This window comes from Lepus europaeus, chromosome 1 (assembly GCF_033115175.1).
Source record: "Lepus europaeus isolate LE1 chromosome 1, mLepTim1.pri, whole genome shotgun sequence".
Taxonomy (NCBI): domain Eukaryota; kingdom Metazoa; phylum Chordata; class Mammalia; order Lagomorpha; family Leporidae; genus Lepus; species Lepus europaeus.
The window spans coordinates 58,838,833-58,865,880 of record NC_084827.1 but is presented as its reverse complement, the minus strand read 5'-3'; the positions used below and the strand labels follow the sequence as shown (position 1 = coordinate 58,865,880).

At 40.5% G+C, this 27,048-nt stretch overlaps 1 protein-coding gene across 2 annotated transcripts in view; it reads right to left on the bottom strand.

The window, feature by feature from the left end:
- Positions 1-1,842: 1,842 nt before the first annotated feature.
- Positions 1,843-27,048, bottom strand: part of CNTNAP5 (contactin associated protein family member 5) — a 967,841-nt gene continuing 942,635 nt past the window's right edge. For both annotated transcript variants that reach the window (XM_062199074.1, XM_062199079.1), the window contains exons 22-24: positions 9,441-9,659; positions 4,609-4,680; positions 1,843-2,039 (exon numbers count right to left, since the gene is read on the bottom strand). In XM_062199074.1, coding sequence (XP_062055058.1) covers positions 1,843-2,039; positions 4,609-4,680; positions 9,441-9,659 — 488 coding nt within the window. The remainder of the gene's footprint in view (positions 2,040-4,608; positions 4,681-9,440; positions 9,660-27,048) is intronic.

The window sequence follows — 27,048 nt, the reverse complement described above, 5'->3', positions numbered from 1 at the left end:
TGCATTTACTAGGATATCATTTAAAAGGACAGAATGGAAATGATAGGGTGATAAAGTAAGAATCTGCAGAAAATTTTAAGGAGAGAACATGAGTGCAAAAAGTTGAAAAATATTTGAGTCCCATATGAAATCTGTATTCCATGAGCTCTGTCACAGAAAGCAAAGTGATAGGCTTGCAGTTGGATGAAACATGTGAATTTGTCATTGTGAACCTCCTGATGCAGGGCGGTGGTGAAGAGCAGAGGTACCCCAGGAAGAAGACAGAACATCTGCTAACCATCAAGCCTGGCCAACAGCAGGGCTGTAATTGTATTCCAGATCAAATGTTCCTTGCAAAGGCAAAGGAGGTACGGTCCACATCTATGCATCACTGAATTGGCATATTCAGCATGTTATCTTCTCGTTTCCTTTTTCTCCAAGAAGAGCCAGGGGCCAAGAGTGAGGTGTATTGTTATAGCAATGTTGGCAGTACTCTCACCATCACCTCATACGTGAATGCTAGGTGTCTTCTTGGAGGAATAACTTTGCCGCTTTGTCACCAAAGGAGCCAAAGGCCTGAAATTTGTTGCTGACTCACTTAGGAGTAGAAGTCTGCAAAAAAATCTATGTGTGTGGGTAAGGGACTTATACTTACATCATTTAGTATGTTTGAAAATGCAGTGTGCTACAGAACATAGGTGCTCCTCTAGAATCAAGTTGTGGTCAGCTAGAAGTGACCAGAATGTCATACATTTCAGTGAATCCTAAATTGCTCAGAAAACAGCTCAACAGACAGAAGTGGACTCACTACATCTGTTCTAAATTGTGATGCCTACAAACCTGTATTTACTTTGTGCACCAAATATTTAATGTGTGGATGGAAGGGAAGAACTCTGGTATTTCTCTTCTTTCATGCAGTTTTATTTTTCCATTTTTGCTTTAAAACTGAGTTAGGATGGTTTAGCAATTTTGTGGAGCCAGATACTATTTTCAACTCTTATTTGAATTTCTTTATGCTGCAGCAACTTATATATCTATCTATCTATCTATATATGTTTATATATTTTCACCTCAATATAATAATCCAGGAATAACCTAGCTAACAATTCTTACGGAAGTGGAGGAGGCGATTTTGAAGTTATGGAGCATCTACTTCCTAGCAGCTTTCCTTCTACCTCCTAGATTCAAGCTACTACTTCCATGCTTCCCCTAGGCTTATGCTATTGAGTGCTGTTCCAAAGAGGCAGCCCCAAGAGAGGGCTGTCAGCAATGAGCAAAGCAATTGCCCACTACTAGCAGCAATCCTACATCTGAAAATACCCAGGGGCAAGAGTCATTGAGGATAACAGTGATGAGTTAGGGTAAGGGGCTGCCTCTGGTAAGGAAATTTAAATGGTCACAAACAAACCTCTCTTACACCTTTTCAGATGCCCTGGATTCCCTAGTACGAATGGACTTGAAAGAGAAGAGGAATGACTGTGATAGCCTAAGTCACAGAGCTCAAGTTCAAAGCAAGTCTGCCAGATCTAATGTCTGCACAACTGAGGAACACATAAGTGAATATGCATGTGTGCACACATGTGTCTCTTCCTTGTCTAGAACAGTAACGTCAGTCTCCTGAGAGGTCGTGTTCACCACGACGGGTGTCAGAGAGGAAGGCAGTAGCCGCAGCTGCCTGATCTCCTAAGCTGGGTCAAGGGAATTGATGCTGTGCTGGACACAAGTAGATTCCAGAAACCAAATGGAAAACAATTCAGAGAAAGATAATGACCCAAATGAACATCCAGGAGAGAAGGTGGGAGGGGAAACAATAGTAATTAACAGGAACTTCAAAAAAAGAGTTTTAGGTGACCCTGCAGAGTTTCAGATGAAATACTCTCGTTTACACTCGCTCACTGTATTCTGCAAGTCAATCTCATTTCTGAAGGAGCTGTCCAAATTGTCCGGGTATTCCTTCTCCTTCATCTGGCTCGTGCGATGGGACTGCTTGTGCTGATACAGAAAGCGGCTCATGATGCCGATGCTGCAGAAGATGACAAATATCACAACGGCTATGACTCCTGCAGAGAAAGGGTGAGGGGAGACAGAAAGGAACATGAGAAGAGCAGTATCTGCAGAGGGAGACACGAGGGCTGGTGGAGAAAAAGCAAAGCAACGTAACAAAACAAATGCAGGAGCAGAAAGCCCTCCTGAAGTGCCTCCGGTCTTCATCCCTGTAAACTTTCCACTCTCACACTAACTAGGTTGAAAGGCAGTTTAAATAATAAAAGTAGCTATTGAATGGACTAAGAATGCCATCTTATAAGTAGGAGATGACTCTAGCAATGGATTTCTTATTTTTCAAAATCTGTTTTGAAGAATGTGTTGCCATCATTTGTAATTAGCACATTTCCTTGTCACCTTGCAATGGGGTATTTGAAGATACTTTAGCATCCTAGAATATAAATATGTTTCATCCCAGTGCATGCTCCTTGCATGTACATTTGTACTGTTTTACAATTGTTTTGTTAAAAATCATCATTAATAATTAAAGGTTCACCAAAACTTGAAGGAATCCCTACATTACCATTCACCCTGTTAATCACAGGGTAGCTCAGAGAGGGGACACCTTTGTACTCCTGACGCTCAGAGTCCATGGAGGTGGCAAGCTGCAGCCCAGGCACATCAGACTCCTTTATTTTGATGTTATGTGATTTTATTGGATCTATTTTGCAAGTCGCCCTCACTAAACTCAAGGTCTCATCCCCACCTTTTTCAGGAAGGCTCTTGGGATTTGAAAGGCATACCAGCAAGAGCTAGCGAAAGTGTGGAAGTTGGTGTATGTGTTTCAACACAAATGTAGGATTCTCAGAATTAAAATAATGGAAGATGCCAATGGTAATCAATAAATAGGAGCATTTAGTCCTAGTAAATTATATTTGCTGCTGCTTTGTTTTTCTTCATAGGTAGTGTAAATATTGATTAAAAAATATGCATTCTGGAAAGTCATTTTCATACACACTATATCATGATTTTCATAAACACAGTTCTTGGAGAGTTGAGTATTTTGACTGAATGTTTTCCACAAAATTTTGAAGAGCTGGGACAATGATGAAGACTGCATTGCTTTTTAAGAATGTCTATAATTTATATACTATGTATTTATATATTGTAAATATATATGCATTCACATATTCCAAATGTATTTCTAAGTCATTATATGGTATGTTCTCCAAATGTTACAGAGCAAGATAAAGGAAAACTGCCCAAGATAACAAACCTATGAATAAAGTGAGTGGTTGTGAGTGACTCCCATGGGTGGCCTTCAGATTTAAGAGATGAAATAGGGAACAATTTATAATGCATGGGATATTCAGAGTTGGAGGCTGCCCACACTCCCAGGAATTTTCCTCTGGGGCTGGGCTAATTTTCCTGTCCTTAAAAAGAATCAAAAAGTCATATCAATATGTGGCAAAATGTTAGCAGTCACAAAAGTCTTTCCTCCACTTGCAAAATTAGAAATCATGGGAAGAAAAACAGGCACAAAATTCTCTTCCACATTGTTTGATGCCCAGCAAAAATCAAGTTGAACCTCTTCCCTGAGCAGAAATGCAGCTCAGATGTTTGAAGAGCTTCTGTAAGGGAAGTTAATGGTTTTTGCTTTTTAGAGTTATCGCAGTGGTGCACCATCATGTCCCCACGGCCAAATTTCTGCTTCCTGTTGTTGGTTAACTCTCCCCTCCCCAGCACACTGTGAATTCTATTAGAGCAGTTTCCAGATCTTTTATTGTGTACCCCTAAACTTAGCACAGGGCCTGACTAGTAGCTAGGGCTCATTTAATAGAAGTCAAGTGAATGGTTACTGTGGTTACTGCCAACTTTTAAAAGGAGAACTCCTTCTGGTGTGAATCAGTTCATCGAGGCTGCCAAAGGGCAAGGATTGGAGCACCTGCTACAGTTACTGTTCTCAGATGGGGAAGAAGTTAGTCTCTCGGTGACATCTTATAGTTCCTCTGTTTTGAGAGACCCAGACAGAAAAATCAAGCTTCTACAGGCATCAGCCTAGCTGAAGCAGACTCAAAAAGGGTCAGGCTAACAGGCAACAAGAACATGGAAAAGCAGGGCAGTGGGCGGGAACTGCACAGGCAGCAGAGCAGACCAGATCTACTTCTGTAACCATATGTGCGGATAGATTGGAAACTCCAGCCCCATGGGTGTCTCTCTGATGATTAGATCTAACCAAAATCACTTGGTGGAGGAAACCCCACAGGAGCGAAGCTATACCCATCTGTCTGCGCCAACGTAGCTTCTTCCCCATATGTTTTTTATTGGCCTGCTTTGTTTGTGCTTTAGGAAAAAATGACAACTGGATGAGATGAACAGAGTGCAGGCTGCCTGTCTGTAAATGAACGTCCCAGCTGTTGACTCAGTGCTCAGCTACCTGATGAACCAGAAGCAGAACAACCCACAGAATCCGTGACATCGTGGAAGTGAGTGCCTGTGACCACGCAGCACACGCGACTGTTCATGTAAGGCGCGGAGTGCTGCAGAGGAAGCAGGGCTCTTGGTGCACCAAGGCTGTAGGTAACTTTCTCCAGAGTGGAGGATCATTTGCATGCTTCCTGCTTCTGACAACATTGAATGTTTTACCTCCAATGACTGCCGAATCACTTCGAACTGCATTGGTAAGTGGTTCCCGCTCATCCACCTTCCCAAAGGGATCTAAAAAGAGGAAGAGACATCAAATTTCACCCCGAGTCAATGCACTGAGAGGGAGGAGATGACACACCTGTGGATTACAACAGATGCTCTCTAATTGTTCTGTTGACATCTTGGAAGGAACTCAAAGAAACAGACAACCAAAAGTATTTGACATATACTGCTTACATCCCATAGTTTCAAAATCCCATCAACTTCCACATAGCTGGTAAGATAGGTTGTTGAGCTAGATAATGGCAGTGCCTCCTCTATGTGCTCTCAAGTGCTCTTCTTTTTTATGGATGGTTCTTATGAATGACAATTGCTTTTCAACTCAAGCATATATGCCATAAAAGGAGGGACCATCATGCTGGAGAAATAAGACCCCTAAGAGTAACCCTCCTTGAGAGGAGAATTATACTACATGTGTATTAATGTATTTGACACATCTTCCCCACATGTACACCACCTTATGTGCTACAAGGAAAGAAAGCATCCAGTCTAAAGGCACACAGAGCTGGGTCTCAATCCTGATTCTTTCACGTGTTGATCTGATGACATTGAGCAAAGTCTTTTTTTCTAATGTTTACTAATCATTTTCGTCTACTTGAAAGGCAGAACAAAACAGAAACATTGATCTTCTATCCACTGCTTCATTCTCTGTCAGTAGCAGCCAGGGCTGGATCAGACCAAAAGCCAGGAAAATAGGATCTCACATGTAGGTAACAGGGGCCCAAGCACTCATGCCATCAAGTGCTGTCTCCTGGGATACATTAGAAGGAAGCTAGATTGGAAGCAGAGTAGCCAGAACTCAAACTAGTACTCTGATATGGGATGCATACCAAGCAGTGGCTTAACCTACTGCTCCACAGTGATTGCCCCCAATTCTATTTAAAAAATAAATTGAACTAGTATAAAAAACAGATAGTGATACCTATGTGTACATACATACATAATACATGTCGAATTTCAAGGATCTTGTGGGTACTACACATTTAATAAACAGCCACAATATTATTGTTGTAGCATTTGATCCTCCAGAAATTATAGCATGAGTATTATTTTTCTTCTTATATATATATGTATATTATATATATATGTATATATATATACATATATATATATATATATATATATATATATTGGCAGGCAGAGTGGACAGTGAGAGAGACAGTGAGAAAGGTCTTCCTTTACCATTGGTTCACCCTCCAATGGTCGCTGCGGCCACTGCGCTGATCCAAAGCCAGGAGCCAGGTGCTTCTCCTGGTCTCCCATGCGAGTGCAGATCCTCCACTGCACTCCCGGGCCACAGCAGAGAGCTGGACTGGAAGAGGGGCAACCGGGACAGAATCTGGCGCCCCGACCGGGACTAGAACACGGAGTGCTGGTGCCACAGGCAGAGGATTAGCCTATTGAGCTGCGGCGCCAGCCTATCTTCTTAAATATAAGAAACTAGCTTGAGGCCAGTAGGTAATTTGTCCAGAGTCCTACAGCTCAATCATGACACAGTAGTAGCCAAACCACGGCTATCAACTGCCACATTCAGGCTTATCATATTCTACTTTACCACCTCCAAGAAGACGTTGAGATTGAAGATGACCTGGTAGTAGCAGAACTCAATCTCTTTTATTTGCTCATAATTCATAACTTACTTGGCAATGGATGATTACTCTACTTCATGACATCATGTGGGCTGTAATGTCATTCAATTTTCTCATCTATAGTTCATAAGATTTTGTAAGAATTAAAAGTTAATATGTGCTTTTATAACTATGTCTGACACAATATAAGTGCTTGATAAATCTGTTTGTAAAATTCTATTTATGTTCATTTTATTTAAAACAGAGATAGAGAGAAAGATCTTCAATCCAATGATTCATTCACTGAATGCCCATAGCAGCCAGGGCTCAACCAGGATGATGTCAGGAGACAGGAACTCAATTTAAGTTCCCCATGTGGGTGGCAGGTACCCAAATACTTGAGCCATCACCTGCTGTCTGTCTCTCAGGGTGTGCAAGTAGCAGGATGCTGGAATTGGAAGCTGAGTTGGAACTTAAAACCAGGCACTTTGATGTAGGATGCAAGCATCCCAAACAGTGGCTTAGAGTCCGTGTCAAATGCCTGCCCTAAATGCTGCTTCCTATTATAAATTATTAACTTGTTACAACATCCACACACATGAGCATGTTCGTCCTAGTCTTACCAGGGGGAGAGCGCAGCCCAGGAGACAAAAACTTTTCTTACTCTTTCTTGTGTCATGATACTTGCTACAGCACTATGTGAAGGCACACGTGAGGGAGGCTTGGTTCATGTTTCTTGCAGGATGGAGTGAGCAGTATATGACGGCTTATGCCTGTTTTTGTAATGCATTCAGGGAACCTTTTACTAGGACTTGTAAAACTGGAACTTGGAGAGAGGCTGACGGGGTCAACTGGAGAGGACAGTGTGGTTAGAGAAGTGGCTGGCCACAGGCAAATATTCTGGACTGTCGCATGGTGGCTCTAGTGGAAAACTTGGTCTTTGTAAGCAAACAAAGATGATTACACAGCACATGTGCATGCATGCACACATACATACACACATGTACATGTGGACAACAATGAGGTGATAGTGGAAATGTTGTATGTATGTGGGTGGGTGGGTATGTAGGCAGGCAAAGGCAAGGTGGAAAATGAGAAATCAGAAGAGATGAAATACAATCATGGAGGGGAAAGAGTAAGGCAAAAAGTGGGGGAGAAGGAAAGAATCTAAAAGCACGATATTTCCCATAGTTATTTCTCCTCTAGAGCTTAGCATTCTTGTGTTTCTCTATGCCAATGGCCCTGTTAGAACATCTCCTACTTGCTTAGAAATAATCAAATCTTAACCACACTCTAAGATTCAGATTATGCCCTTCACAATAAACTACTTTTAATATTAGAAGCCTAGGTAGCCTTGATTTTGGCCCAGATCTTTTCAGTCCTAGAATATTTTAATGAAGTACATTGAAATACATGAACTCAGTTTCTTAATTATGATGCTCTAATATTTACTAAAGCTGAGAATAAATCACGTGTATAAGATACACTGAAAGCTTCAGTGGCATGAGTAAACAATGCCATGCCTGTATCCATCTTCAGGCAGACCTGCGGCAGAGTGACCTACAAGGGAGTGATGCACTCATTTCAATAGTGCCTCCTGTCTTCACCACATGTCTAAATTATCTTTAACAATTGAGAGCCACCTTTTTATTTTCAATCCCTTCCTTCCAACAAGAATGACTCAGTTTAAATACATATCCAAAATTTGGAAGAGCCTCCCATTTTTAAAATGTTAGATTCCCACAACCGCATCTGGAGATTTAGCATGGGCAGTTTCTCTGGTTTCTAAATATGCTAAATCCTACCAGAAATGTGGACCTCTACTCACATACAATGACTCTTCAAAAAATTTATGGAAAATGAAATTAAAAATAACACTCATTTTCCATGAATATTTTTAACTCCTCAGTTTGGAGCTTTATAATGGTCCACCTTCTAAATGCCGCAAACCCCTCTCCCTAAGCCACCACACACAACCCAGTTCTTCATAAATCTTTGACAAGTTCATCTACAACTACCATTGTCCTTACTGTGTGTCAGGGGCAGTAAGGGGAGGGAAGTACAATGGCATAGAAACCTAGGAGGTTTGTCAAAAAATCTCAGACAAATCCCTTCGCCACCACTACCTGCAAAACCCCATACTACCTATCAGTATTATCAGTAAAATCTAAACAGCTTATGTATTCTGTGTATTTAGAAAAACTCCACAGAAAATCCTGAATAGACTATTTATTCATACATAGGCTACTGCATAGCATAACTTGAATGTAGAACTCTACTGCTATTATCTATCTGTCATTTATTTATTATCTGTCTGTCTACCCTCCGACCTACCATCTATCTATGTCTCAGTTTTAACTTAGCGCATTAATTAAATTCTAAAATCTTTCTATGTTTTATGATGCTTTGACATCTTAAAGACCTTGCTAGCTATGGCAGGAGGTAGCAGGAGTGGGTTATACTCCTACCAGAGCAAACTGGTTCCTATAGACAACAACAACAACAAAGACCTTGCTTGCAAAAACACCTTTCATATATCAACCAGTCAATCCAAAGTCTATATCCAAAATACCTCCTTTATTTAAATTACACCTGCCAAGCTAACATTTCCCCTGTTACCAAACACTCCAGAGCTAAGTATTAGATAACTGAAGACAGTTCCTATAGATAGACCCTTTGTTAAAATATTCAAATTATCCATTCCTAAACTTGATCAGGCTCTTCTATCCTGCCTCACCCATTCCTTTCCATAGAAACCACAACAAAGTCACCAAGCCACACTCTTCCCTCTTTCCTTCTGCCTCTTGATCAATCCTGCGCCTTCCTCATATGGCTCTGTGTGGCGGTGCAGTGTGCGCTCTTTCCTTGGACACTATTAGCAAGCTGTTCTATAAAAGACAGCTATCTGCAAGACTGTCACCTCACGCTACCTGATTAAAACAAATATCAGAGACATTTGAAGAAACATGGGATGGTGGTGACTAAAACAGATAGAAAAAGGTATTTGAGGAATGGCAAGCAAGAGAAGATTTATGAATGAGGGTTCTGTGTGATTTTCTGCTTTTCAAAAAGAAATCATGATTTTAAAAGAGGTGCAATCAAGGAATTTAGTAGTATTAGCCAACTCTTTAAACTAGAAGTTCCTCGAAGATGGTGAAAGTACTATTAATAAAGGAAGCCCCATGGGGCATTCTATGGATATACCGGACGAAGAATGCACGGTTGTCACTGCATTGACATCTGAATCCACCATGGAGCCACAGCTGGATTCTACCAATGTTCCTTGGACAGTCACAGGAGCAGTGGTGGAGTGACGCAAGGCTGCCTTCAATGGTGCTATGTTGTTATACTGGACAGAAGATAGGCATCCAAGAAAACCCATGGTGTTTGCCTTAGCAACTTCAGAATCCAATCCAAGGCTCTCTGAAATGTAAAAAAAAAAAAAAAAGTCTTTTTTAGAACTATGGTGCACATCCTGTTTGGATAATATATGACAATATAGAAATTATCTTATTAGTATTTAAATAATGAAACTCCTCCCCTACTCCCTTCCCCTGTCACCAACCCCATCCCCACCACAAGCATCTACATCAATCACATTTCGTTTAAAAAAATAAAAAAGCTTCTAGGGTGGTCTATGCTTTGACATAAAATTTTTTAAACTTTTAAATTTTCATTCATGTATTTAATGAACTGCAACAAAGACAATAAATCTATGTTGTACTCTATGAGTTTCATAGAATTTGTGTCATTATCCTCATCACCATTTATCTATGGATGCTGGAGATTACTGTAAGCCTACTACAACTCTCTTGATAGCATTTCACTCAAAAATATTGCAAGAGGATAGAAAAGAAGAGAGGTAGACAGAGAGATTAGAAGTCATAATAGTCTTTCCAATCATGTATCAAGTTAACTGTTTTAAGCCAACTACTTTAATACATTCCTTTTCTATCAGAATTTCTACTTGCTTGGTTTTGTCCATAGTACTGATTGGTGAGAATTAGAATGGATTTCCTATTCCAGCATTCAGCTCCCCAAACAATTTTTGAATCTTCATAAAAAATGAGGATACAATCACTTGTGATTCACAGCAAGATCAGATGTCTCATTTTCTTTAAGATTTATAGTACGATTACTCAGTATCTCACTTCTTCCTCTTTAAAAGTGTCCTTGGAACAAACTGATATGACGCAATTACATAAAATGGCAATGTGTGAGCCTGATTTTTCTTAAGGTACAATAGTTTTAATGGACCTGGATGGTTCAAAAGATTATTTTTATTAAAATAATCTGCTTATTTCTAGAAAAGGAAGGACTTTTTCTATCAGGTAAGTTATAATTTTATTTTGATCTCTAAATGGTCAAAGTTCCACTCCACTGATGTCTAAGCATACATTGTGTTGGCAACCTTAAGGAAAAATGTGATGAGAATGTAAACAAAGATTAGAAATTAATATCCCTTAATAATGCAATTTCTAATTGTTGCTTCCATTTTACCCTCCTCCATTAAAAACCACTTAAACTTCACCAATTTATCACCCCTCTCTTCTTACAGGGAAAAGAAAGAAATTGTGTGTACTAATTGTACATGACTATAGTCATAAGTTGCTGCAAACTTACACAGTTTGAGACATCAATTTATTATTGTTCAGTTCTGTAGGTTAGAAGTTGGAGATAGTTCTCACTGAGCTAAAATCAAGGTGCCAGCAGGGTTGGAGTTCTTCTAGAGGCTGGAGGTAATACTTCATGTCTTTGTCTTTTCCAGCTCCTAGAAGCCATTCACTCTCCATGGTTATGACTCCTTTACTCTATTTTCAGTGCAAGCAGTGCTGTGTTCTCTGTGTCTTATTCCATAGCCACATCTATCTACAATTCTTGTTCTGCTTCTCTCTTTCACTTGTAAAAACTCTTGTGATGATGACACACTAATAATATGGTATAATCCCCTGTTTGGTGTTCTATTTGTATCATTTGAGAGGTGCACACTCACATGCACACACACACAGAAACAGACAGAGCTTCCATGTCTTAATAGATACCTTAACTGCTGGGTTAACCCCCCACCCTTTTTGAATACAACTGATTGTCAACATTAATTTCCTTTGTAGCCTTCATTCCTCTTTGATATAGAGCCTAATACATTCACAAGTTGTAGGGATTAGTTTATGGACAACTTTTTGGGCCATAATTCTGCCTATGACTCCATTTCTGAGATGCTCTGAGTATTTCCCAAGTGATTTTAATGTAAGTCCATTGGAGCCTGAGTGTGCAAGAAGCTGTTGTCTTCCAAATACTTGCACAGATATCTTTCAGGGACAATGTAAGGGTGTTGCTTACTCATGAAAGTATCATGTATGCTTATGTGTTATCAAGAGCACTAAACTCCACATCTTACTTGAATCTTCCCACACAATTATGCTGCAGTCTTCTAGATCCAATAACTTCAGCAAAGTGGATGCCATGCACTTGAGACACCATAATGTAAACCATTTAAACTATCTCAAGCTACATGTTAGCTACTGATCGGTACTTAGCAAGAGGTAGAGTTAGAGATTTTAAATTTTATTTAAATTTTAAATTTTATTTACATGAGAGTCAGAGACAGAGAGACAGAGGGGCTGCTATCACTCCCTAAATGTCTACAATGGCTAGGACTGGGCCAAGCTGAAGCTGAGAACAAGAAAGTCAATCCAAGTCTTTCATGTGTGGACAGCAGGAATACAATTACTTGAGCTCTCATCACTGCCTCCCAGGGTCTGCACTGGCAGGAAGCTGGAGTCAGAAGCCTGAGCTGATAATCAACCCAAGCACTTTAATGGGTCGCATGGGTATTTACATCAGAATGCTAACCACTAGGCCAAATATCTGCTCCAGATCAGAAGTACTTGAGTTAAGTGACAGAAGACAAGAAGAGCACAAAATGGCAACGACATTTTTGCATTATCGGGTACAAGTTCCAGATACCAGAAAAAATACATTGGGAAAAATCATGAAAACAGCATTTCTCTTCTACCAGGAAGAAAGATTTTGAATGAAATTTTGTCTTTAGGGTAATGTGTTTATTCTGTTCACTTAAGAAGGATGGAGACCCTGTGGAGCTTCTGCGAGGAAACAGAGAGAAGTAGAAACCCTGAATAAGAACATCCTCTTAATAGGACAGCTAACGTAGTGAATTCTTATATTCTGACACAGAACAGAGGAAAGAAAATTAAGGTGGCTTGAAGTCTTTTTTTCCCCTCTACAATAGTGCTAACATGTGGCTGGGAATAATTATTTGCTAAACAATAAATGGTGAGAAAAACTCAACATTTACCACTCACTGAGTAGTTCTCTTTGACACTGTAGTGATTGTTTTAAAAACATTATTCATATTTTCTTCAAATGTTTTTCTGAGTTTTTAACCTCCAGAGTTTACAGGTAAAACAACTGAGACTCAAGTTAAAAGACAGGCTAGCCTATTGGGTCATTTGTCATATTGATTAAGACACTGGTTGAAACATCCACATCCCATATTGGGATGCCTCAGTTGGAACCCTTGCTCTACTGCTGATTCCAACTCCTTGCTAATGCACAACCTGGGAGGCATCAAGTAATCAATCAAATATTTGGGTCCCAGCCACCCACCTGGGAGACTTGGAATAAGTCGCTGGCTCCTGGATTCAGAGGAGTGAACCGGCACTCTTTTAAAATAAAATAATTTTATATCAATTATCTGGAACAAAACAGATTACAAAAACTAGAAAAGGACCCAGCATCGTGGAGCAGCACGTTAAACTGCTGCCTGCAAAGTTGCCACCCCATATGAGCATCCCATATGACATCTCATATGAGTTCAAGTACCAACAGCTTTGCTTCTGATGAAGATCCCTGCTGATACACCTTGGAAAGCAGCGGAGGGTGACCCGAGTACATTGGCCCCTGACACCTACATGGGAGATCCAGATGGAATTTGAGGCTCATGGCTTCGGCCTTCCCATTCCCAGCTGTTGTGACCATTTGGAGAGTAAACCAGTAGATGGAAGATCCCTCCCTCTTTCTGTGTAACTCTGCCTTTCAACTAAATAAATAAATCCTTAAAAGAGCTAACAAAGATATAAATTATTTGGTTGAATGTCTCAAATTAACTGAATTCTGTATTGTGTTTTGTAATCATTTTAGGTTACAATTGCATACAACCATGATGAGTTAGGAGGTATATGCTGAGCCAGAGAATGAATATCAAAGCCAAACACAACAGTGAATGTGACTACTCAGGAGTTGATAGAAGGGGAAAGCAAACCAAGGCCACATCGCTGAAAATCACCAGTATTCTACTCTGACTCAAGTGACATTCAGACAAGGCTACTCTTCAGAATATATATCACTATCCAAAGGCACCACAAGTACCTTAGAAAAAAAAATCCACTACAGTTCCAAATGCCTAACTCAAGATTAACTTAATTACTCCCTCTTAATACACTTTAAATATCATTGAAACACAATTTCTGATTTATTAGATTTTGGTTCCCTGCTCTCAAACTCGAATATAGAAATAGCACTGGATGTTGACAAGGTGCAGGTTGGAAGGAGACAGACTTAGGCTGATGATTGATGTCCCTGCAGGTGTGACTTCCATTGCCTAAGCTTAGTTTGGGGCACAGTAAAATAGCGGAAATGGAACCTGCCACGTAAATCATGGTGGAAAAAGTATAATAATGGAAATACAATTCTTAGCTCTGTGCCTGTAATGAATAGTTTATACTACTCAATAATTTATTGATTTGTGCATCGATTTATTCATTGTATACATTTGGGTTGTACAACATGGCATTTTGAAATATGTATAGGAAGGGGCTTCAACAAGTTCATGAAAGATACATATAATAAAATCACTTATGGGGCTGGTGCTGTGGTGCAGTGGGTTAAAGCCCTGGCCCACAGCACAGGCATCCCATTTGGGTACCCGTTCGAGTCCTGGCTGCTTCACTTCTGACCCAGCTCTCTACTATGACCTGAGAAAGCAGTTGAAGATGGCCCAAGTGCCTGGGCCCCTGCACCTGTGGAGGAGACCTGGAAGAAACTACTGGCTTTTGGCTTTGGATCACGTCAACTCTGGCTGTTGCAGTCATTAAGGGAGTGAACCAGCGATTGGAAGGCTTCTCTCTCTTTCTCTCTCCCTTTCTCTCTGGCTCTATCTCTCTCTGTGACTCTCTTTCAAATAAAAATAAAACTTTAAAAAAAATCATATGCATGCATCTCCAATTGCTTTTGCATCCAAACAAATTTCCTTTTCATTCCATTCTACCACAAACTTTTTGAAGTATCCTCAAACATTATAGAATGGCTAAATCAAGCCAGGTAACATATATGTGCACCATCTTGTACATTATGTTCAAGAACACTAAAAAACTACACTCCTCAATTTTCAAATATTTAACATCTCGTTACTAATTCTAGTCATTATGACATACTATAGGTCTCTTGAATTTGCTCATTTTTTCTAACTGAAACAGTTTGTGTAGAAATAGTAGTATCAGGCCGGCACCGTGGCTCAATAGGCTAATCCTCCGCCTTGTGGCGCCGACATACCAGGTTCTAGTCCCGGTCGGGGCGCCGGATTCTATCCCGGTTGCCCCTCTTCCAGGCCATCTCTCTGCTGTGGCCAGGGAGTGCAGTGGAGGATGGCCCAAGTGCTTGAGTCCTGCACCCCATGGCAGACCAGGATAAGCACCTGGCTCCTGCCATCGGATCAGCGCGGTGCGCTGGCCGCAGCACACCAGCCGGGGCGGCCATTGGAGGGTGAACCAACGGCAAAAAGGAAGACCTTTCTCTCTGTCTCTCTCTCTCACTGTCCACTCTGCCTGTCAAAAAAAAAAAAGAAAGAAAGAGTAGTATCTTATATCCTTGTTCCAACTTCACTACTCCCAAATTCCTTTGCCTGGATTCATTGTCTCTCGATATGACCCAGCATTTTTTGCAGGTAGTGCTGAAATAAAAAATGCCGATGGACTTATTGTGAAACCTTTCTAGTAAATGTCCACTTCATACTGATTCACAATTGAAAAGCTGAAATACTCAAATGTTGAATAACTCAGTTGATAAATTTATTGTAGACTAACTTCTTCAGTTATTTTAAAACTCTCTACACTAATTTGCAAATATTGTTATTTCTTCAAAGTAAAGCTATGCTCTCTATTAAATCTCGTGGATTTGTGATGCCATGGAAAGTAGGACAGCCAATTTTAGCATAAAAATGTACAACACTTCACACACTCAGAATTGTTTAACACAAAAAGAGAAATGGAAGGAATGTAGCTTAATTTTATGAAGCAGGTTTTAGGCTTAATGTGTGTTTTAGGCTTAATAGTGTATTTCATATATATCTATATACACACACACATGCACACACACACACAAATAAGAGGAAAATATCAGCAGTTAGCTAAAAGCAGACATTTCTCTAGGATTTCACATGACATTTGCTGTATGTCCAGAGTCATTTAAGACTGAATCATAAAGTAACACAGAACAAGTCATGCACACCCACATGACCAGGTTTTCTAAGAGTAAACCGTTGTACCGAGATGAAATATAAATAAAGGGAAACGTCTTAATGGAATGTTTCAGCGGTACATTCAAGCTGAGGCTGTTTCCCTCTAGAGTTACTGTGGCTATCAGCGAAAGGACACACAGGCTCAACACTTAACTACTAGGAATGCCCAAAGTTCAAGAACTGGCTCTCTCTGTTTCATCTTTGAGTTCTGAATGTGTAATGTCAGACTACCTGGAACACTCACACAGACACACTTGGCATTTGTATACTTTCATGCTCTTCTTGATGTGCTCATTTGCACATTCTATGAACATATTGCATCTCACAAAATGAAACAGAATGAAACAATTATACCCAGTTTCCACTAGGAAAAACAGGATACAGAATATCAAGTAATTATCTAAAGTAAATTAACCTGTCCATGGCTTTTTCGGGTCTCATGGCCCCTTCCATCCTATTCTCCCCCCCCCCCCCCCCTATTTTGCCACACTTAACACCTTTCTCTATTTACTGAGTGTGGATTAGCTAAAAACAAACTTCAACTCCTTGGCCTGACTTAGCAGCCAAACTCCCACCCACTCATTCAGCCCAACTGGGCTACATGCCATTGAGCTGCTTGCTCTTGCATGAACAGGCACGCAGGGAAGAGCTTTCTGCCCCTTTACTAGCTGAATAACCTCTGTTCCTCTTGTGCAACACCTGCATCTATTCACTGGGCACCTTTGACAACTGCAGCTATGTGTTTGATAGCAGGTTTGCAATGACTAGTAAACAGATCTTTCTGCTATCTCTGTGAGCTTTCAGTCATTTTGGAAGAATAATCCACAGACCAGCAATGATTGCAGGTAATGAATCTTACAGTAAGGGAAGTCATTGTAGCTTTGGGAGCATGGCCCCAACACGATCCAGGGCAGCAGTGATGAAACAGAATGCACAACACGTTCCAGTGAAACATATTGAAATGAATATTCTTGATCTCTACTCATCAGTAGTCCTGCTGTGGAGATGCACAAAAATGTGCAGCTTTAAAACACACTTATAGATAATTACGATCTAAAAAGTTTATGGACTGCAGTGTTCGAGAATGATGGCTTGGAATAAATGTATTTAAACAAATACTTAACTAATGAATAGAGAGCAGTTATAATGCTCCAGACACAAAGCATAGCCTGTACAATGCAGAGAGGAAGAAAGAACATCATATGTAAGGCACTGAAAACTCAAGGTGACGTTGAAGGGGTAAGTAGGAAGTGGGAACAGTAAAGGACCTCCATGGACCAAAAGCATCATTTTTAATTCTATTACAGTGATTCCACTCCATTATAATGTCTGTGCTCCCCTGCTTACTGTCTGGAATCCTATCTTCAAATCTCCATCCTCATAAACTAGAACATAGTGCTCAACACACAGAGTGAATGTTTAGTAAACAGGAATAAAGGAAGTTAACAAATGAAAAATAGTATGTTCTAACATGTCATATTAAGAGGAATGTAGTTTAATCAATTTGTGTGTGTGTGTGTATATATATATATATATATATATATATATATATATATAGAGAGAGAGAGAGAGAGAGAGAGGCAATTTCTTACACAAAATTGTGAAATCATATGTACAGGGAGTATTCAAAATTTATGTAAAATGCATATTATGGGAAAATTTATACAAAATTTAAAATTTTCTGCACCAAAATAAACTTATCTTTTAATTCCATTTTTCCTCAGTGTGTGTATATTCAAACTTCTTCACTGACTGTTTATTAGTATACATGCAACTTGTTTATTTTTACATGCACACTCACAATATATTTTCCAGAATGTTCTTTGATTAGGCAGGCCAAATTTTTATTAGAAGCTGATTAATATTTTCTGTAGCTCTGCCTCAAGTGCTCAAGGAATACTCATCTTTGTTACTTTTTCCATTTTGTTACCTGAAATTAAATGAACTGTTTGCAGTGGAATCTGAGTGGCCATGTAAGATTGAATACTACATGTCACAGTGTCTATTCCACTTACAATGACTGCACAGACTTCACAAGTCAGAGCATGTGCACTGAGTCTTCACAATCTCAGGGTGGCTTCCCCAAAATGTTGCATGGCAGGCTCTTCTGCTGGTGTCAGCCTATACATCTCTTCTTTAGAGGGGGTTTCCTTGGGCAACATACTAAGGTTCACACCTCCCCCCCCCAATTCTCTGCCACTGACATTTAATGAGTTCCTGTCTAAATCTTTTTCATAAACTTTTCATTGAGAGAGTGTGTGTGGTTCACACTTTGTTTATCTTACTAGACCATAGTGTCATGAAGAATGTGTGCCTATTTTCTTACAACTGTTTATTTCTTAGCATCATATCTTAGACACAGAAGTTGCTAACAATTTTAATAATAGCTTTTAAAATCTTTAACTCTTTTTGTAGATTGCCAATTGATTTGAATTGCTTTTTGTTTCTAGTAACCTCAGTTAACCATACTTTCTCTCAGTTGGTACTGTTAAAAGCAGACAGTCCACTTAATATAGAGCCATAGTGTAACAAGAAAAAACACCACAGTGAAGAAACCAAATATCTCCAACATGCCAAACAACAAACGCAAAAACCAAGCTAACAAGAACAAGGAAGAAACTATGACGCCCCCAAATGAAAAAGACACCCCAATTCAAGACTAGGATTTAAGATTTTCAAGTTGATCTAGAAATGCATTCCTTGGATATTAAAAGAAAAATAACTCTTCCTTAAATGTTCATTATCTAGTTGGTGTGGGGTCAAAATCAAATTGATCAGGAGTACCTATTTGTACCTATTGTATTTACTCTGTTAAAGAAAGCCAAACTAGTACACTGTATGTTCTACCACACAATCCATTTGCAAGGCTCAAAAATAAACCATGGGAATATATTCTACTCTGAATATATTCTACTCTGAAGTTGTGGAGTTAAAAGTTAAAAAAAAAAAGTAGTGGAAGTCATCCTAGGCACCTCCATTGACTTGCTGTTATTTCTTTTTATTTAAAAATAGGCATAACACAAATGTTGTCAGAAGGCTTTCTAAAGGAAGTAACAGAAAACCAAATTTATGGGTATCTATGCAATACCAGGATTAATTATCTCACATAGCAAGGTGTAGAGAGAACTGGAAAGATATGAGCAGAGAATGTCAGGAATTCCCCCTCTTAGGCCATTTCATCCTCAGGCTGGAGGACAGTGACTATGAAATTCTGAGCCTCATATCCACAGGCAGCAATGTCTAGAAAAAAAAATTTTAAATGGAAAATCCTGTGTCGGAAATTCATCCATGGAGCCAGTGCTATGCCACAGAGCTCCAATTTCAGTCCTAGCTTCTCTGCTTCTGATCTTGCTCTCTACTAATGTGCAGAGATGGCCTCAGTGTTTGTAGATGATGGCCCAAGTGGTTGGGCCCCTGCCACCCAATTGAGATCCAGATGGAGCCCAGCCCTAGTTGTTGCAGACGTATGTGGAGTGAACCACCAGATGGAACACTTCTCTCTCTCCATTTCAGAAAAAATAAATTAATTAATCTTACCCCCCTGCTCAAAAAAAATTTCCTAGGCTCATCTACCTTATAGATTTCCTCCAGTTGGTCAGATAATGTTACATATTTTATGACTAATCAAATCACTAATGAAGCAAATGGGCCATCGTCATCTGCTTGGACCAGCAGTTTTCAAACTTCTTGGTGTCAAGATCTCTTTCCTCTTCTAAAAATCCCAAAGAAGTTTTGGATAACTGTGTCAATTGTCTTATCAACAAATATCTGCTGCATTAGAAATAAAATTGAGAGAGATTTAAAACAAGAATTTTTTTTTTTTTTAATTTGGCAGCTAGAGTTATAGACAGTGAGAGAGATAGACAGAGAGAAAGGTCTTCCTTCCATTAGTTCACTCCCCAAGTGGCCACTATGGCGGGCAATGTGCTGATCCAAAGCCAGGAGCCAGGTGCTTCCTCCTGGTCTCCCATGCAGGTACAGAGCCCAAGCACTTGGGCCATCCTCCACTGCCCTCCTGGGCCACAGCAGAGAGCTGGACTGGAAGAAGAGCATCCCGGGCTAGAACCCGGCACCCACATGGGATGCCGGCACTGCAGGCGGAGGATTAACCAAATGAGCCATGGCGCTGGCCCCAAGAATTTATTTTAAAATAAAATAACACAAATGCCATTAGTTACCCCAGTAATAACACCTCGAAACATAGTGCAGCCTCTTAAAAACTTTACTTATAGTGCAAAAAAATAGCACAAAAAGTAAATATTGGCTTTTAGAAATTCAAGATAGTTTGGCCTACATAGATTAGTAGGGATAAAAAAAAAAATCTCAACATCCACCCTCATACCATTACCCCAGAACCATCCTCTGAGAACCACTGGGTCAGATGAATTAGGATGTCTCCTCAGGGAGTGTGGATAAGGACATCCTTCCCAGGAGGTCAGGACTTTGTGGCAGAGCAAGAAGACTTACACAAAGCTGGAATATGGCTAGGAAGGGGAGAGGGCATCAACATTTGGGTTGGGTAAGCAACTGCACTGGCAGCTGCTGTGTGTAGAAGCCAGCCTTTGAAAGGAAGATAGCTGTCTCTCCTGCTCTCCCTGTAACTCTTCCTTTCAAATAAATAAATAAGTAAACATCTCTGTAAAACATGTGTGTGTGTGTATATATATATATATATATATATATATTTCTTTTTTTTTTTTCTTTTTTTTTTGACAGGCAGAGTGGACAGTGAGAGAGAGAGACAGAGAGAAAGGTCTTCCTTTTTGCTGCTGGTTCACCCTCCAATGGCCGCTGCGGCCGGTGCACTGCGCTGATCCGAAGGCAGGAGCCAGGTGCTTCTCCTGGTCTCCCATGTGGGTGCAGGGCCCAAGGACCTGGGCCATCCTCCACTGCCCTCCCAGGCCATAGCAGAGAGCTGGCCTGGAAGAGGGGCAACCGGGATAGAATCTGGTGCCCCAACCGGGACTAGAACCCGTTGTGCCAGTGCCGCAAGGCGGAGGATTAGCCTGTTGAGCCAAGGCACCGGCCTATATATTTCAATTTAAAATCAAGTGGCTGCTATGGTTGGCACGTTGCGGCCGGCGCGCTGCACCAATCCTAAGCCAGGAGTCAGGTGCTTCCTCCTGGTCTCCCATGTGGGTGCAGGGCTGAAAGACCTGGGCCATCCTCCACTGCACTCCTGGGCCACAGCAGAGAGCTGGACTGGAAGAGGAGCAACCGGGAGAGAATCCAGTGCCCCAACCGGGACTAGAACCCGGGGTGCCGGCGCCGCAGGCGGAGGATTAGCCTAGTGAGCCACGGCGCTGGCTGAGACAGTACTTTTTGAACTTCTTTATGATTAAATGGTGAAACACCATGTGAATAGCACAAATCATATTTAAAACTTGGAAAAATAGAATAATTGGGTATTATACTCACAATGCAGATGACAAAAACAGTTCATAGAGACTCTGCCAGCTGCTAAACTCACACAATAGCTAGACTTTGAAGACCTTTCATGACTATTAAAAACTTTACTTATAGTGCAAAAAAATAGCACAAAAAGTAAATATTGACTTTTAGAAATTCAAGATAGTTTGGCCTACATAGATTACTAGGGATAAAAAAAAAATCTCAACATCCACCCTCATACAATTACCCCAGAACCATCCTCTGAGAACCACTGGGTCAGATGAATTAGGATGTCTCCTCAGCGAGTGTGGATAAGGACATTCTTCCCAGGAGGTCAGGACTTATATGAACTGTGCTAACCCTTGGAATGAACATAACTGGTGTCTATCGACCAGCCTCCATCACCACGTACCTGGATTTACAGAATGCCTCATCTTTTAATTTCCAACAGTCAGTCATCCAGTACAATATAGGTTAAGTGAGATAGTGTGAGATTGTAGAAGACCTCTTTAAAGATAGAAACTTTTTAGTGTCTTGGGGAAAGACCTAGGTTTCTGGCTAAGGAGAGCAGAGCCTTGGGCACAGAGATGACAGAAGTGATTATCAGTGACATGCTGAGAACACTTCCTGGACCCAGCACCCAAGCTTTCTGGAAAACTAACACCATGATGCTACTCCAGGGCCTGGGAAAGTTGGGTAGTACATATTTGTTTTTGTATGTGCAGACTCTAATCCAGCACATGGTTTATGACATTTATACTAAAGAACTGTAACGAATTAAAGGAACATTTGTGGGTCTGGCACTGTGGCATAGTGGGTAGAGCTCCTACTGCGACACTGACATCCCATATGAATGCTGGTTCGAGTCCTGGCTGCTCCATTTCTGATTCAGCTCCTTGCTAATGCAACTGGGAAAGCAACAAAAGATAGCTCTGAACTCATGCAGGAAACCTGGAAAAAGCTGGCTTCTGGCTTTGGATTGGTACAGGTGATGCAATTTGGGGAGGGAACAAGAGGATAGAAATCCTCTCTCCCTCTTTGTCTTTCTCTGTCTCTCTCTGTAACTCTGCCTTTAAATAAATGAATAAAAAAAGAACATTTGTGAAATGGTGACCATCTCAGGGCCTGCACTGTGGCACAGTGGGTTAAGCCACCAGGTGCAATGCCAGCATTCCATATTGGAGCTCTTGTTCAAGTCCCGGTTTCTCTGATTTTCATCCTGCTAATGTGCTTGGGGAATGCAATGGAAGATGGCCTAGGTGCTTTTCCCTACCACCTACACAAGAGACCAGGATGGAGTTCCAGGCTTCTGGCCTCAGCCTAGCCAAGCCCTGGCCATTACAGCCATTTGGGGAGTGAACCAGTGGGTGGAAGACTATCTGTCTCTGTCTCTCTCTCTCTCAATGTGTGTGTGTGTGTGTGTGTGATTCTGTCTTTCAAATAAATCTTTTAAAAATCAGATAGTGATCACCTCCTTCACCTTTTAAAGCCCTGGTTTCCCTCTAGATAAAAGCCAGCTGATAATATCATATACCTTGAGTTTAGTTTCCAAGAAACAATGATAACTCATGTGGCAGACAGAAGAAAGCACCCCCACCCCCGCAAAGATGCGCACGTCTTAATCCACAGAGCCAATGGATATGTTACTTTACAAGGCAAACAGGACTTGGCCAGGATGAGGACAGGACTTCAGATGCAGAGATAACTCAGGATTTTCTAGATATACTCAATATAAGTATCAGAGTCAGTGTAGGAAGGAAGGAGGTCAAAGATGGCAATGAAAGATGAGGACAGAAACAGAGGTTGGAGTGGCTGGAAGAAAGGGCTATAAGTGGGAATGCAGGAGGCTGGGGCTGGTGCTGTGGCACAGCAGGTACAGTTGCTGCCTGTGATGCCAGCAGCACACATGGGTGCCAGTTTGAATCCCAGCTGCTCCACTTCTGATCCAGCTCCCTGCTAATGCACCTGAGAAAGCTGTGGAAGATGGCCCAAGTGCTTTGGCCCCTGCAGCCATGTGGAAACCTGGATAAACCTCCTGGTTCCTGTTTTCAATCTGGCCCAGCCCTGGCTGTTTGGCCATTTGGAAAGTGAACCAGTGGATAGAAGACTTTTCTTTCTGTCTGTTTCTTCCTCTATCTCTATAACTTTGCCTTTCAAATAAAAGAAATACATATTTTTTTTAAAAAAGAATGCAACAGGCTACTCTAAAAATAAGAAAACAGATTCTCCCCTGCCTAAAAGAAGGAACAAAGCCTTGATGGCACCTTACTTTTACTTTCAGAGACTCATTTAAGTCTTCAGACCTCAGACTGAAGGATCAGGAATGTATGAGGTTTTAAGCAAGAGGAAATCTAGACACAAGGACTATTCTGTGCATGCTATTAAGCAGTTCTGTGTTTCTGTTTTCAAAGCATGCCCACATTTTAATATTTTAGTGGCTACAAGACAATAATAATTCCTTTATTTAAATAAACGAATTCAATAAAATTAGTAATTTCAGTCTTCAGTTTGCATGGTTCTGACATGCTCAGATTTTGATTGCTATGATTTAGTTAAATAACACTGTGGCTCAAGTTTCAGTCAACTGCGTACAACTGCATAAAGCAGAAACTCTACACTTAGCTGTAGAGCCCACAAATTATTATGTAAATAATAGATGCATTTATTAATCAACATCCACTCCCATCATTTCTTTCAAAGTCTGTGGATGATTGGCCACTGTGTATGTGCTATTTAATTCACATACGAACCATGAAGTGTATACTTGGTTTGCCTCTTTGTCTCTTAGTGATGAATCCATGTAGCATATTGAAAATGTGTCTAATCAAAACAGAATTGTTCCACAGACATGAAAGGGTGGCAAAGAAATGAAAAGTGAGGACACGGCAAGTGTAATGCAAATGTCATTGGTGTTGGAAAATAAATCACCAGCAGAATGCTGATACTCAAACTGTTTGAGGGACCTCAGACGGCAGCAACAAGAAATTAGTGAAAGTGATATAATCAATATCAATGAAGAAAGTGGTCATGACACAAAGGATGATGCTGGCCCAGAGAAAGTGAGGTTAGGTGAAAAAAAAAAAAAACTCACATTAAAAAAACCCTCTCGATAATTCACAGCACTGAAAGCACAGAGATAAAATGTTAGAAGCTGATCTCAACTTAGAAAACAGGATGCCAGCTCAAGTCTTAAAAAAATGATCACTCCATATTTTAAACTCATATAATGAAGCTATCACTGTCCAAGCTATTCATGATAAGTTTCTTTCAAAAACAAATATTTATTTTTCAATGTTCTTCATACAGTGTACTAAACAAATATTCATTTTCATATTTTAAGTGTTATTTATTTATTTATTTTTAAGACAGAGAGCTCCCACGCACTGATTCGTTCCTCAAATGCCTGCAGTAGACAGGGCTGGGTCAGGCTGAAGTCAGGAGCCAGGAACTCCATCTCTGGGTCTCCCACATGAGGGGTAAGGAATCAGGTGCATACGCCATCACCCGATGCTTCCCAAGGTGTGAATTAACAGGGGCTAGAATCAGGAGCAGGGCTGAGACTCGAACTCAGGCACTCCGATGTGGGATGCAGGCAAAACTCACTCTTAATTTTACTTTTTAAAGAATTTCCCTATATATTTAGAGAATTTTAATGCTTTAGCAAGTTTCAAATGTTGTAGAACTACCCTAAGTTCTCTCAAGAATTTATTATACTTTTTATTGCGTTGATTCTTAATTAGATTTTAACACAGTCAATGTGGTTTGAGGATACAATTCTAAGAATATAATCATATTCCTTTCCTCCCTCTATCCCTCCCTCCATCCCTCTCTCCTCTTCCCTCTCCCACCCTACTGCCTCCTCCCTTTCTTTCCTTTTTAGTTTTTGAGATAACATATTTTAAATTTGCATTACAGGAAAAAGGCTTAAGACTTCACTGAATAAGAAGCTTAACAAGCAAAAAGCAAAAAGACCCTAGTTTAGTATATATATAGACAATGGCTATAAATAATAATTAAATGGAAAAAAATGTACATTTCATCTGTACATAGTAAATTTTAAAATAACCACAGATCATTAAAACTATAGTAGCATAATTTTATTAGCCATTGATTTGACAAATGCATAAAACAATTTTACAAATAATATTTGCAGCAATATTTATACACACAATTGTTCTTTTTGTTTTTGTTTTTAAATTTTAGCTCCCACACGTAATGGAGAACATGTGGTATTTGTCTTTCTCTGTCTGCTTTCACTTAACATGACATCCTCCAATTATGTCCATTTTGCTGCAAATGGTATAATTTTCTTCTTTTATATAGCTGAATAATATCCCATTGTGCATATATACCACGTTGGTTTTTACCCACTCATCTGATGATAGACACCTTGGTAGATTCCAAATTTTGGTTATTGTGTACAGTGCTTCTATGAATAATTAAGACCACTTGATAAAGTTTCAGCTTGTGGGGTCATTGTTTCAATTCTGGGCACACTGAGATTTCTGCATGGCAGCTAACATGAAGGGATTACGTACAGTATGCCCAAGGACACTAGAGCCCACGTTCTTGTGCCCATTTTAAAGGGAGGAAACAAACACAAAGGAGGTTTGAACAACAGGCCCAAGGAACTGCCAGTGAACTTGGTCTCAGCCGTCCTTCTCAACACCCCTAAGACATCAGTTAGGGACCAGGCTTTGTGTTGCTCAAGTTCAATGAGCACAAGAGCCCTTACACAGAGGCCATTAGCCTCAGTTCTTACAGATGAAAAGAATTAAGTTGTTGGAATTCTCCCCAGTTCCGGGTGGATTCCAGAACAATTGTTTAGGTTAGACAAAAAAATAGACTCAATAGCTTCTGTTGGATGAGTGTGTTAAGTGGATGGATCTTTCCATTTACTTTGTTCATTTCTTAGAATTTGGTCAACATTTTCCCCTTGCACTTATTAACCTTCTTCAACAATGTTTGCTCATCCTGGGGAGACAAACACCCTGGCTAATGAAAGATGCTAACCAACTGGCAATCTAATGTGTTGCTAAGGTTGGATGATTGCTTATGGAGCACTTCTTCATGATAACATATTTGCATTTAAAAAATTAGTCTCTTGGGTCAGCATTGTGGAGTAGTGGGTAAAGCCACCGCCTGCAAAGACAGCATCCCATATGGGAACTGGTTCTAGACCTGGAAGCTCCACTTCCAATCCAGCTCCCTGCTAATGTTCCTGGAAAAGCAGCAGAGGACAGTCCAAATGCTTGGGCTCCTACACCCACATGGGAGACCTGGAAGAAGCTCCTGGCTCCTGGCTTCAGCCTGACCCAGCTCTGGCCATTATGGCCATTTGGGGAGTGAACCAGTGGATGGGGGAACCTCTCTCTTGGTCTCTCTCCTCAAACCCTCTCTGTAACTCTGTCTTTCAAATAAATAAAATGAATCTTTTAAAAAATGATGCTGCAAAGCCTTCACAAAAAGAAGAAACACTGTCCAGGATTCAGTACAAGAGATATGTTGAAAACACTGTGTTTTGCAGTCTGTCTCAAGTCAAATCAGTGATTCAGCACAACAAATACCAAGTGAAGAGCACAAAACCACTGATTATGCTTTCTACAGAAAGGCTGACTGGCTCTTGGAGATGACACATCCCAATCACAGTGTAGCACTCACAGAGGTGGCAGGGTGGTCTTGGGCAAGAAGCCTCCACATGTAGGCAACCTCCCACCCACACCAATAAGACAGCACTCCCTGCTTTGCAGGTAACAGAACTCTTATCTGTACCTCTCACTTAATCTGTCACTTCCTTCTTTATTTTTTTCTTGAATAAACATTTCCTTTGATACACAGTAAAGTGACCACCAGAGTAACGGAGGCCAAACTGATCTCAGTGATCCA